Below are 14,237 nucleotides of genomic sequence, written 5' to 3'. Positions count from 1 at the left end.
GTAAAAGAGGAGGCGGGTCTGGAACTTCCTAGTATTACAGTTTTTCTATTAAAATGATAATTTAAAAAAATATATATGGCAATGATATTAATTAGGTCTCTATTAATATATAACTTCTGGTAATTCAATTTGATTTGGACCCATCTGTCTTTGAAGGATCTGCTAAGTAAACACAGAGTAACCAGAAGTTTTACAAACTAATGAGCTCCATGCAAAAAACAACTACTCAATAGAAACTTTAAAATTTTTTTCAATTAAGCCCATGATCGATGGAATACTTTAATTCATAAGACAAAATTTTAAAATATAAACATAAGTTAGATAAGAAAAAAAAAGAAAAATACTGTGTTATTCTTCCTCAGTAGTCAACATTTACCTTTGACGCTTGTAGCTTTGGGTGTCCTGTGTGAGGTCCATACTGAAGACTCTCCCAGCCCCACTCTGGTGGCAGCAGTAATCCTCACCAGGTAGACACTATCAGGTTTCAGGCCCTCTAACAGGTGCTCATGAGTAGTCCCTGGGAGCTCCAGAACTTGGATGGAGTTGTCAGTACTCAGGCGGAAGGACAGGCGGTAGAGGACCACCTGGCCCCGCCGATACTTGGCTGGGATTGGCAGCCAGGAGACGAGAATATCGGTGGGACTTCGACTTGTCAAACTAATTTCAGGAGGTCTCAGGGGAACTAGTCATACAAGAAAACAGGTTGCTTATAAATATTTAGCATCAAAATTGTCAACTAGCACACCAGTATTTACTGAAGTATTTTAACAGCAACACATCACATAATAAAGGAGAGAGAGATACTTTCAGCCCTAGCTGAGGTTTCCAGTCAAGCAGAGTACAAACCAGAAAAAGGAAGGAAAAAATAATGAGGAAGGATCCGATATAGAGAACCAAAGAAAGCAAGGTTTTCACTGTTGTTGTTGTGACTGTTCTGATGTTCTTTGGGATTAACAGGAGCTTACTTAATAAGAGAATACTTCTCAGTAACCCTAACCAAAATGCCTTAAAACAAGGAAGAGAGAATTACACAAGAATGGAGAAGCTTAGGACACCAGGGTTATAACCTGACAAATAATTTTTAGTGTTTAGTAAGAGTTGTATCTAATTTTAAGTGTTTAGTAAGAGTTGTATCTTAAAAATGAGTGTGAATTTTGTATTCCTAATTATAATATATGGCGCTTAATATGAAAACAATGTTTTTTCCCTGTAAATAATTCGAATACAACAGGCAGTCCAGGAAAATGAGCCAGGTAAACCGGGAGGCAGTCTAATATTAAGAGCTAAGATGGGTTCTGGAGTTAGTCTCTGTGTAACTGAATCCCTGTTATATCAATTACTACTGTCTGTGTGTGATCTTGGCCAAATTAATTTCTCTGTGCCTAGGTTTCTTCATATACAAAATGGGGATGAAAAGAATAGCTTCTTCTACAGGCTTTCCTACCTCAAGTAATGGCAATTATTTGTCCAACTGCTCAAGACAAAAACCTTGGTGTCACCCTTGACTCCTCCATATACTCTCCACATTCAATCCTATGACTCTACTACTCACACAGCCACCCCCCTAGTCCCTGCACCATCACCCTTGGCCTGTTTTGTTGCAACAGCCTCCTGACAGATTTCCCTGCCTCTGCCCTCTTCTTCACCACCTAGTCTCCAATACATTTGCTGTTAAATTGCAAGTCAGATCTTGTCACTCTTCTGCTCAAAATAGCTCCCATTTCACTCACAGTAAAAGCCAGAGTCCTCATTATGGATTCATACACAGCCCTACCTACTTATATGGCTGGTTCCTCATTCATTCTGTGCCTCATCTCCTACTGCTTTCTGCTTGTTCCCTCCAGTCCAGTCGTGCTTGTGCTTCAGGCCCTTAGCAATTTCCATGTCCTTTCCTAGAATTCACATCCCCCAGTCATCTGCCTAGCCAGCTCCCTCATTTTCATTTCCTTCAGGTCTTCAAATGTCACCTATTACATGAGGTATCTCTGTCTAAAGCCTTACCCCTTTCCCTGCTTTTTTCCCCTTCTCCTCAACACTTATTACTATCTAACAGAGCATATCATTGACTGTTTATCTTATTTACTGTTCCTCTGTCCCTTCTCCCACAACAGAAAGTAAGCTCCACAAGGTATGGGACAATTTTTTGTCTCTTTCATTCACTACTAAATACTGAATAACACACAGCATGTACTCAATAAATATTTGTTGAATGAATGAAATAATAGGTAGGAAAGGGAAAACCAATCAAGCATTTCTGAGTCCTTTATGTGTATGAACTCATGAATTCTCACAAAGACCCAATGAAGAAAGTGCCATTATCATTTCTACTTTATAGCTGAGGACGCTGAGGTACAAAGAAGTCAAATCACTTACCCAAGGTCACACAGCTTGTAAGTGAAGAAGTAGATCTAGAGCCTATATTCTTATCCCCAACACCCTACTATCTGTTATATAACAATGGTTCTTCTATCATAGGGTTATGTGGGGATTAAAGGATATAAATGGAGGGAACGTTTTTAGAACACGCAGTGTTAGACACTCCAAAAGTGTTAGTTGTATCTGACGGGCACACTAGGAGACCCACACATCTCAGTCTGAGAAGTACAGGTTGAGGAAATGGGGGAATACTGATGCAGAAAATTGAAAAGCAGTGTCAGAAGTCTGTATGTTATCCAGAAAACAAAATGAAAATTAAACAAAAAGTTGCAGAATTAAGGAAAGGTTTAAAAGGAGAAAAACTTTGAGATCACAACTTAATTGGAATTGGCAAGCTTTAACCAGTAGCTTGCTATGCTAAGACACATTTTCTTGAAGGGTATGGGGGAATACACCTCATATACCAAACAAACCCAAAACAACTACAACAAACACCAGCCTGTGCTTCACCTTAGATATGCATGTCAGAGGTTGTTAAATGTAATTAGGTAACCAGAGAGGTCAAGGTTCACTCTAAAATGGAACAGACTCTTAAACGAAAACCGAAATGTGGAATTCATCATCCAGATCAATGACAATTTTTTCATTTAGTAAAAGTCTGAATTTATAAACATTTATACAAGTAGTAGTATAGAGATATAATAGATCTGGGACCAAATGGACAAAGAAATAGATGTGAGAATCATTTATATAAAAATGTTTTGAAAACTAAAGGTGGACCATTTCTTGAGGATGCAAAAACATGTGTAAAGGAAGAATAGTATAATTAAGTATATGTTAAACAATCCCCCTTTCACACTGCAGAGTACAAAAATGGGCCATGGAGAGGCCCTGAAGAGAGAGATGAAGAGTCAGAGGAGGAGAAACAGTTCTCCAGGACTATTTTAATGGATAGAATTTCCCACCGTTATAAGAGTATATGGAGGCCTGCCCTCAAAAGGACAGCAACTCAATTTCCAACCCCAGGTAACAAACTGAACAGGCAATACTTTCCTGCTTATGCAGAATAAGCACAATGTATCTAAAAATAAACTAACTGCTATCTGATTTTATAAGAATTTTTTAAACTGACAAGTACTAAACTTCTAAAACTCCCAGTTTCAGAAGTCCAATGCCTCTGACCTCCAGTCATTACATACACTCAATATGTAACTGTCATTATATTTTTTCCCACCGAGAGAATCTCACATTTTGTTCTCCTCAGTAAAGAAAAGAAAACAAAACAAAAACCCTGTAACACATTTACAATTTAAACCAGGAACTTGAAGAAACAGAAGGACAATTTTGTTATTAAAATTTGTATTACGAATTATAAATGAAAGTGCTCTTCATCATGTTACTGCCAAAAACTGAGAGTAAGATTTGAAATGGTAAATTAGCCTGCTGGTTATCACATTTGTTTTTCTTTTAAACCAAAACCAGGATATTTTCTCTGAGTTAGAACACATATTCATTGAAAATGATAAAGCATATTACTGTTCATGCTGAGATGACCTAGAGTCACGTTTTCTTACCATCCTCTAAAGTGTTCTGTGTCACGTGGTCGGACATCTGGCTGGCTCCCATTGGCATATAAGCCACAATGTAGAAAGTATAATTGCTGGCAGGTTCCAAGTCATCAATAAGATAATGAGTTGTGTCATTTCCGATGACTACTTGATACTCTTCATTGTTTAAACCTAGGTTAAGGAATCAGTGTCTAAAAATTATGAATATTCAAAATAAAATTAACAAGACCATAACCATTTTCTTCCACTATGAAACACTGGTCCTTGGATCTCTCTGTTATCTTTGTAACCCTTTAAAACATGTGAATAGGAAGGTTTTTATTTTCTAAAAGTAACCATGTCTTGTTACAAATTACTAGTTTGAATTTTTCCTGAATAAGTCAAACTGAAAACAATTAATCTTCTCTAAACATCATTTAACATCTAGTCAAAACCCACAGCAGAGACAATGTACAGCAGTAACACAACAGAGTTTAATGCTACAGAATACTGTAGCTCATTAACAGTGTAAATTTTACTTGCTTAAACTCATGGTTTCCTTTTTCTTTTAAACATAAATGGAGAGACAGTAGGGAATGTAATGGCTCTACTCTTTATAAAAACAAAACAAACCAAAAGTTGTCCTGCAAAAGATCTCATTTTGCCCCTAGAGATTCTATTAAATTTGACTGACACAAGTTGTTCTTTTTACTTATATTGAAAGCAAAAGAACTGGGAGGCACAGAACGTGCTTCAAAATGTTTTGTTCCACAATGAGGGTTTTTTTACCCCCCCTAGAGAGGAAAAAAATTCTCAGCAATTCTTAATAAAATATGCATAGCAAGGTATAGAAGAGGATTTGTCTTTGTGGGATTTAATTCCTACAGAGTAAACTTGTAAAGTGGAACAAGAGCACTGGCAGCTACTGTGCTTTGCGAACAATTCACAGTAAATGCACGTCAACTTAATCAAAACTCTCTAAGGATGGAGCCCCTTCTCTCCACACTGGATTTATAAACAAAACAGAAGGCAAATTCCACTATTAAGTTTTCCCACATTTCTGAATTAACTTGATAGCATTTTAATTAGACAAGATTACAGGCATTTCACAACAGACTAGCTAATGGTTCGTTAATTAGGAACTGCATAGTACGATTTCTGACCTACCAAACAAGGTCCTTGAGTTCGAATTAAAAAGCCTTGTTCTGCCTTTGAATAGACCACTGAGCCGCATGTGGAGGGCTCTAATGAAACAACCATAATAGCGAACAAGAGTGGTCTCCACCAAAACCAGCATTCCTTTTACCTTCTTAAATCATTAAAAAGGGAATTAACATACCCCAACATGCTCAGTTAACAGACTTTCATTCTTCTTGCTACCATGACCCCTGATTTAAATTCAAAATACTCCTTTTCAAAATACTACTTCAAAGTACAAAAAACAAACAACAACAAACCACCTGTTTGTACAGACAATTTTATTATATCACCATTCTTTGGGTGTCTGAATTTGTTTGGAATGTCTATCACATAAAAAGTAGGCTGTTCTGTATATAACTAAAATCTGTAAACCTCTGCCATTGTTTCCATGAGAAATCAATAGTGAAATCTCTAGGATTTATAACTAGTTTTTCCTCTAAATTTTTGCCAAAAGAAAATATGAGGATAAAAAAGATTCCAGAAATGGAACTGAATAAAAATTTTAAGAAAGATTTGGTATCTACTTTTACATAATAAATGAGATATCAATAAAGAGTATCCTGCTCAGTTTTTAGAGAGTTCTATGAGATTTCAGAAAAATAATCAAAATATATAAAATCATATTACGGGGAATCTGAAAATGTTTACTTTCCCCTTTAAAAATAACATGCTATAGTGACTACAGTTCACCTTATTATTTTATTAAGCAGTTACACCATTGTTCCTATGTAACTGCATACTTAAATTGATATATTTAAGTCTTAGGGAAGGAATTTACATCTCGGCTGAAACGAAATTCCTAAGTACACCACTCTGTAACTTTTAGCATGCAGAGATGGTACTTATTTCTAAACAGAAAATCTTAAACTATACTTATACACATAAAGTACACAACAATACAAAATTTAACAAAAAAATTTATACACAGGTGATACAGTAATTACTTTATTAAAAGAGGTAAATGCCATAGAACTTCAAAAATATTTTGTGGATTATGTGAGACATCATTTATATTGAAAACAAATCCCTGACAGTAAATAGCACATAAAAATAAACAGTACTCAAATTGCTTACCTTCTGCTTTCATGTAGTGCACAGAATAAGCGATGACTTTGTCTGAATTATAAAGTGGCCTCTCCCAAGCTAAAAGGATGGCTGAACTTGACATGGTTTCAGCATGCACGTTATAGGGAGCACTGGGTCTGTCTTCTGACATTACTACAGTCAGTCTGGCTCTAGATAAAATAGATCCTTGGCTGTTCTCAGCCATGCACTGATAAATAGCATCATCTTCAGGAATAATCTGGTTAATTACCAATTTACTGAGGAAAGAAAAAAATTATTCCAATGAAAATTCTAAGGATGACATAAAAATAAAGTTAAGCTATTACTAAGTGCACTCTTAATTTTAAAAAACAAGTTATTAAGAACAAAAAACTGTGTGACCAGCCCTACGAAAAAAATCTATATGAATTGCTTAAAATTACTCTTATTTTCTGAGTCTACATAAATAAGTACTTGTGATATCCAAATCCTGTTTGCTTTAGGTGACAGCTTAATCTCTTTTTTAAAATTTGGCTTTTATTAAGAAAGTATATTAATCTGTAGTAGCATCTAAATTTCTATAACATTGCAATGCTACATAAAATTCAGGTCAACAAAAATGTTCAAAAGTTTTGTTCAACATACAAGAGTGATACAAGAAGAATCACATTTATATTAATAAAAATGAGTTCTTAAAATCATTAAGTTTGAACTGTGGAGGAACTCTTAGAGACTTAATTATTTCCTTCTAAATTCCTCACTTTATGGAACAAGGAACTGAGACTCCAAAGGGTTAACATGCTTGCTAATAACTTAGCTGGTGGCTTACCAGGACAAGAACCCAGGTCTGGGGAACTGTTTCAACATTCATTTCATTATAATCTACCACTTCCGCGATCCACATATAAAATACAAAAGGATTTTTGACATGCTGATATTACACTCTTATGTTTATTTCTTATTGATTTTACTTCAGTTTAAAATACCAGGATAATTTAGGTATTTGATATTATAACTATAACCGTTTCACATAAGAATTACTAAAGCCATTATATCTTATCTAAAATAGTAGCAAAGTGACTTATCCCACCTGTTGTACATTTTAATTCTACCATTTGAATGTATCTTCCTTCCGTTTTTCAACCATGACATTTTGGGTGAGGGGATTCCTTCTGCCTGACATACAAATCGAGCAGTACCAGCTCGAGGCCTCGTTAAACTTTCTGGCCATTCGACAAATGAAGGAGGAGCTATTTTTAAAGAAAAAAGAAAATATTTTTGTGGTCCAAACAGGAATGATATAGAGTCAAGGAAGAGTACAGTAAGTGACGCAAGTCCCACCCCTGAAAATATTTGACATTCTGAGCTTCCTGTCTACACTCTACATTTATCTATCTCTCCAGATATCTTTTCTCTGCATTGCTCAGTTAATGTCCACTTTCCCCAGGCTTTCCCCATTGACACCATCTATACAAACACACTAAAAACATGTGTGCCATAATCCTAACTTAACCAAGCCCAATATACAGCCACTTGTGAATGCATGGAGACAATAGATTAAAATCTTAGACTGGTCAATGGGTATATGAATTTGTAGGTGGGTGAGAAGGAAATTAAAAAGGAAGCTTAAATTAACTAAGAAGGACCATAATGTTATAAAAGCAAACAGGATGGTAACTTCAGAGTGATTCTAGTTATATTTTAACATAGGGCTTTAATTTCCTCCTAAAATTCATCACTGGTTTACAATTTTATATCAACACTACAAAATTCAAGAAAAGTGGAAGTAAGCTACGAGATAAAACAGCAAATGTTAAGATGTAAGATTCTCCTGATTGCAGAAGGAAAGAAAACATACCTAATACAGTTAAAGTTGCCATGGCAACTGTAAAGTTGCGTGTGCCCGGGGTAGTGGCCCGACAAACATATACTCCAGCGTGTTGCAGCCTGATGTCAGATATCATGAGATTACCATTTCCAAGTACCCGAGTATTGAAGACATCAATGGACTTGTGATCTATTTCAAAGAGAACAGTTCAGTTAAAACAATGTAACATGTGATCTAAAATTTGTCAAAAGATCACTATTCAAACAATCATTATCATAAAAAGTCTAAAATTTTCTATGCTAAAACTTTCCCTCTACACACTGAAATACCAGAAAGTTAAAAGCCACATAATTGCCAAACATGTGTGCTGTATATAAAATAAACATGTTATCAGTTTCACCCGTATGAACCAAGTTGAAAGAAAAGACTTTTTTTTTTTTTCCTAAGACTTACCAAGACGGCTCCAAGAAATGATTGGTTTGGGATTTCCTGTGGCCGCACATTCTAAAACAACAGTCTGATGAAGAGACGTTGTTATGTTCTGTGGACCTGCTATAATGGTTGGTGTGTGGAAGGATTTAGACTCCTTACCTTTGAGATGGAAAAGGCAGGATATAAGAAAAAATTATAAATAAGATATAATGAATGAAATGAGTTAAAATATCTATTCTGAAGTTTTTCACTTTTTTCTTTTTTAAAAAACAACTTTATTGAGATATAGCTCACCCATTTGAAGTATATAATTCAATGGTTTTTAGTACTTTCAGAGTTATACAACTATTACCATAATCAATTTTAAAACATTTTCAACACCCCAAAAAGAAACTCCATCCCATCAGCAATCACTCCCCAATCTCCTCTCCCCATAGCCTGACAACTACTTTGTGTCTCTGGATTTGCCTATTCCAGACATTTCAGAAAAAAGGAACCATACATTATGTGGTCTTTTGGGACTGGCTTTTCACTTAACATAATGTTCAAGGTTGATCTAAGCTGTAGCATGTACCAGTACTTCATTTCTTTTATTGAATAATAAAATAGATTAATACTTAATTAAATGGATAAGACACATTTTATTTATCCATTCACTGGTTGATGGACACTTAGGTTGTTTCCATATCATCCACTTTTAATTGAGGTTCAAACACTGACTTAATGCTTTCACTAATCTTGTTAGGAATTTATGTGACAGTGGGGAGAACAAAGAAGTGTGAGAGTGCTTTTGTCTTTATGCTTCATACCAAGAAGCTAATAGATACCACCTAAAATTAAAACATGGCATTAAAAATTTAATTTAAGTCTCAATGTTTCTGTGAAAAAATTTTTAGTCTTAAAGGATCTTTAGGAGGTAATATCTCTTGTGAAGAGTAAACACTCATGTGAAGTTCAACAATGTCTTTAGGTCTGGTTTTCTTCCACTACATTCAAGTAAATTTAATTATTTAAAAATAAAAAACTAGCATCTATGTATAATTCCATTTTAATAAAATAAATATTTCTTTCTTCATATCATCTCTCAAGCTAGTTTCCCTTCTAACTATATTTATGAACGGTAAAATATATGAAATTATGTTCACTTAATGTTAACAGTGATAATCTCTGGATATGGAACTAGGGACATTTTTAAAAATATATCTTTGTACTTTTTACACTGTTTAATGTAAAAAAAGTTATTTTACTTTTACAGACATTACTCTTTAAAATAAAACATGCATCATTTCTACAAATGCAAATTATAATTTTTCTTAAAACAACAAACAGAAAAACCCAAACTGGAAACAAATGTATTTTTATTGACAATGGACAATTTTAGTAGAAATAGATGATTATTATTCTTTTTTGAGATTTTCTGTATTTTATATTTTAAAAACAAAAATGAAGTATTTACAAAACAAAAATTCAATCTTTCTTAAAGATGTTGACATTGACATATAAAACAAGTTAGTTTGAGAAGAAGGTTGCTTAAATAGATAAAAATGATCATTTTCCAAATAGATTACAATAAAATTTAAATGTAATTGAAGTACTACTTTATGGCATACTATTATAGCCAGAGAAGGCAAATTAATAGCTGGTCCCATTAAAAACTGAAAAATCAACTTATGTGTGGTACCTGGAATCACCGTGAGCAAGGCCTCCATACTTTTACGTCTGTGGGCTACAGTAGCAGCAACACAACGGTAATTTCCAGCATCCTTTTGGTCAACATCATAGATCTGCAATACTCCTGTTGGTAATGCAGTTACCCTGTCATGAGAGGAAAGATGATTAAACTCTCTGTAGTAGATTTTATATTTTATCTTAACATATATTCTATGATAAGAATTCATATACTCAATCTTTTAAAAATGCCAGATACAATAATACTTTAAAGACTTTTAAAAATATTAGCTTGATTCAATTGTTTTCATTTGGGTTACTACAACTCTCTAAAACATAAGTAATTATGCTGTACCTCAGCAGTCCTGAACCTTTTTGGCACCAAGGATGGGTTTCGTGGAAGACAATTTTTTCCCCAGTCCCCCCAGGGATGATTCGAGCACGTTACATTTATTGTGTGCTTTATTTCTATTATTATTACATTGTAATATATAATTAAATAATTATACAACACACCATAATGCAAAATCAGTGGGAGCCCTGAGCTTGTTTTCCTGCAACTAGATGGACCCATCTGGGGATGGTGGGAGACAGTGACATCTGAAGTGTGTTGCTTATGTCCTGTCTACTCTGTAAGATGCAACTTAATTGTCACTTACCACTGATAGGGTTCTGATATGAGTCTGCAGGCAACTGATTTATTATGGTCTCTGTGGAGCCAAACCTCTCTGCTAATGATAATCTGTATTTGCAGCCGCTCCCCAGTACCAGCATCACCACATCGGCTCCACCTCATATCATCAGGCAGTAGATTCTCGTAAAGAACGTCCAACCTAGATCCCTCGCATGTGCAATTCACAGTAGGGTTTGCGCTCCTATGGGAATTTAATGCTGCTCAGGAGACGGAGCTCAGGTGGTAATGTGAGCGGTGGGGAGCGGCTGTCAATACAGATGAAGCTTTGCCGCTCACCTGCCGCTCACCTCCTGCTGTGCAGCCTGGTTCCTAACAGGCCACGGGCAGGTAACGGTCCATGGCCCGGGGGTTGGGGACCCCTGCCTGTATGTGATTTGTGAAATCTATCAGTGTAATTTTACACAGAATCTCACTTGACATTATAGCTTACATTTAGCTAACTGGTGGTCTAGAGTTTAGTATGATATTTTTCAAATACCTGATTTTTTGCCTATTAATATCTATGTACTCTCCAAGATATATCTGAATGTAAGTTTTTTTTTTTTTTAAGCTCTTCCTTGAATAACTTTGTCCATCTTAGTTCTCTCTACCATTTCAGCAAGGGATTTTTGCCTCCTAAGGAATATTACTACTCATCAGGATTGGAATCAAACTTTTGAAGTTGCTGCCGAGTTGACCCCTAAACTCCGACTACCTTCAGAGCACTAGGTGTGTGTATGCGCGCGAGCGTGTGCACGTGTGTATGTATGTGTGTATGTAGTGTAGAGGGGGTTGGTGAGCAGAAGGCAGAGATGGAAGTGGGCAACCACCACTGCGCATATGGGAGACCCTTACACCAGCGCTACTATCCCCAGCACTGAACGTGTAATTCAGCTTCCTAAATCCTTGGGCTGCCATCCAGGTACTCAGGTGGTCCCATGATTGGAAAAGATGTTTGAGGAAAGGAACAAAGCACTAAGGTAGAGTATCTGAATTCTGATCTGAACCAAAAAAACCAGGAACTATGCCCCATGTACCAGAGACTGATGATCTAATTCTTTGCCTAAGTTTGAAGTGTCTTTAAGAAATTGGTTATTGTTACCATAAACGAAAATAAGCTCCACAGTGGTCTTTCCCCATATACAGTTTTATGATGAAGTCCTTGTCATTCCTGTATCATATTCAAAGACAAAAGCTGTATTTACCTGTCCATAGTTACAGGTAGAGTTGTCCGATTTAATTCCCACGTTATGATTGCAGGAGGGTTTGATGAAATCTTGCATGCAAATCTAGCAACTCCACCTTCTTGGACCTCAGTAGAAATTGGCTGAACTTCAAATGCAGAAATAGCTATAAGATAAAGTTTGTCAAATTCAGAAAAAGTACCTGCACTACCATACTATACTTGGAAATAACATTATGCTAGATATTATTTATCAAACTTGAACTCCTGCCCAGACATAAGGCCAACTCAACTTAACAAGCACAAAGAGAAATTAAGGAATAATTTTAGAAATACCACTGGGCAGTTGTCCAGCTAAAGGAGTTTGGTCTTTCCCAAAATGAAATTCTCAAGAAACTCAGATCTATTTTGGCAAAAAATTAATATAACTGAAACAAAAATAAGCACTTACCAATGATATGTAATGATATACTAAGCTGTGTAGTACAAATCTCAAACACTATTGTATTTCAGAGGAGAGGGAAATCAATAAAGACAGATTAGTCAGGTAAAAACCTTTTACAGGGATTGGTTTTGAATTGAGGTTTGAAGAACCCTTTGGGTTTAGATGGAAGGAGAAAAAAAGGACATTCCAGGTTAAAGGAGCAACGTGAAGGCAAGCACAGAAGTAAGAAATGTGCAGCCTGCGTTCACAAGATTCTACGGTAACAGCCAGGACTAACTATTGTAGAATAAATCAGATAAAGGGTTCATGGAAAAGTGGAAGGAGAGTAGAGATAAAACAGATTTGTACCGTGGTACAAATTAAGGCATCACTGAAAAGTTTTGACCAAAGGAGTGTCATGAAAACAGTACTGTCTGGGAAAAATTAATCAGGTATTGTTAGATAGGATGGATTGAAGAAAAAGAGCCTTAAATCAAAAGACCAACAGGCTGTTTAAATCAAAATGAAAGAACTGGGTGGTGGCAGTGAGAATGGAGAGATTCTACAGGTATAATGAAAACTGAGACTTGGTTCTTATTAGACAGACATGTCACTCCATGTCTGGAATCAAATGAGGTTGGTATTGTTGGAGCAGAATGAGAGAGGAAAGAGTGAAGACAAATGATGTGTCTGATGAATAAAAAGGTACACAGACTCAAGAGACTATCTTTAGACTTAAATAAGTCTTAAGTGTTGATATTTTCTAGATAATTCTTCTTTAGTATTCTAGACAAGCCTCTAGGAACTGGTCATCATGTCCATGGTTTCACATTTTGATGGAGTCCAGACTCCAGGTAATAGTGTAGCTTGCCTTCCCTCTACTAAGTCTTCCAGGATATAAAGAAAGGGCCCCAATGATAGTCTTACTCCCCATCCTCAAACTCCAGTTCAAAAAATATATATGCCTTTACAATTTACCAATAAAATGAGAAATTCTGAAGAAAAATAGAAGGAATAAGGGCTAGATGCCTTATGCTTCATTAGACTGGGAAGGGTAAAAGGTCACAGAAGACTAACAAACTCTGCCTTGGACTTGACTTCATTAATCTGTAAATGAATCATGGGCCTTCAGAGGTATGGAACAAAGTCAGTGAATAAAAGTGAAAATATTCTTAGGAGTATCAACTTCCAAGAAGGGTGGAGTGGGGGTAAATTAATACTTTATTTATGTAGGTAACAGAAAATTCCTACTTCTTTAATAACACTGGTTTTCAAACTGCTGCTGTCAGTGGACCCACAAGGTCAAAAGCATTTTTATGATAATCATCCTTTGCCTTTTCCACTTTCATTTCTGTTGAGTATATAGTGTTTCCAGAAGCTACATGATGGATGACAAAGCAACAGACCTAATGCAGTGTGAGAATCCAGCTGTCTTCTATTAAGCTAACTAAAGAGATTTGGGCAAATGTAAAACAATGCCACTCCTCTCACTAAAATGTTTTGGAAAATAGTTATTTTTCATTAAATGTGTATGTTAATATATAATTGATCAATGTTTTAATTTCAAAATTAATTAATGAATATTTTTAAAATTTCTAAGTTTCGATTTCTAATAATAAAGTATCAATAGATATAACCCATATAAATAAAAGCTCTTTGAGGTCCTCAAGAAGTTTTAAGCATATAAAGAGTGAGACTGGGCTTCCCTGGTGGCTCAGTGGTTGAGAGTCCGCCTGCCCATGGAGGGGACACGGATTCGTGCCCCAGTCCGGGAGGATCCCACATGCCGCGGAGCAGCTGGGCCTGTGAGCCATGGCCGCTGAGCCTGCGCATCCGGAGCCTGTGCTCCGCAACGGGAGAGG

The 14,237-nt window shown here is 35.9% G+C and overlaps 1 protein-coding gene across 1 annotated transcript in view; it reads right to left on the bottom strand.

Annotated features, from left to right (window-relative positions):
- The window catches only part of PRTG (protogenin), a 129,262-nt gene that overhangs the window by 61,355 nt on the left and 53,670 nt on the right, over window positions 1-14,237 (bottom strand). The window contains exons 3-10 of the mRNA XM_089907180.1: window positions 11,974-12,118; window positions 10,109-10,248; window positions 8,449-8,586; window positions 8,026-8,184; window positions 7,258-7,417; window positions 6,198-6,445; window positions 3,951-4,115; window positions 377-682 (exon numbers count right to left, since the gene is read on the bottom strand). Of these exons, the coding sequence (XP_089763306.1) occupies window positions 377-682; window positions 3,951-4,115; window positions 6,198-6,445; window positions 7,258-7,417; window positions 8,026-8,184; window positions 8,449-8,586; window positions 10,109-10,248; window positions 11,974-12,118 (1,461 nt within the window). The remainder of the gene's footprint in view (window positions 1-376; window positions 683-3,950; window positions 4,116-6,197; window positions 6,446-7,257; window positions 7,418-8,025; window positions 8,185-8,448; window positions 8,587-10,108; window positions 10,249-11,973; window positions 12,119-14,237) is intronic.

Source organism: Delphinapterus leucas, chromosome 2 (assembly GCF_059928025.1).
Source record: "Delphinapterus leucas isolate spDelLeu-1000000601 "Yukka" chromosome 2, BTC_Dleu_Yukka2, whole genome shotgun sequence".
In the NCBI taxonomy this organism is placed as follows: domain Eukaryota; kingdom Metazoa; phylum Chordata; class Mammalia; order Artiodactyla; family Monodontidae; genus Delphinapterus; species Delphinapterus leucas.
Note: the sequence above shows the minus strand (reverse complement) of the source record. Positions and strands in the feature narration are given on the sequence as shown.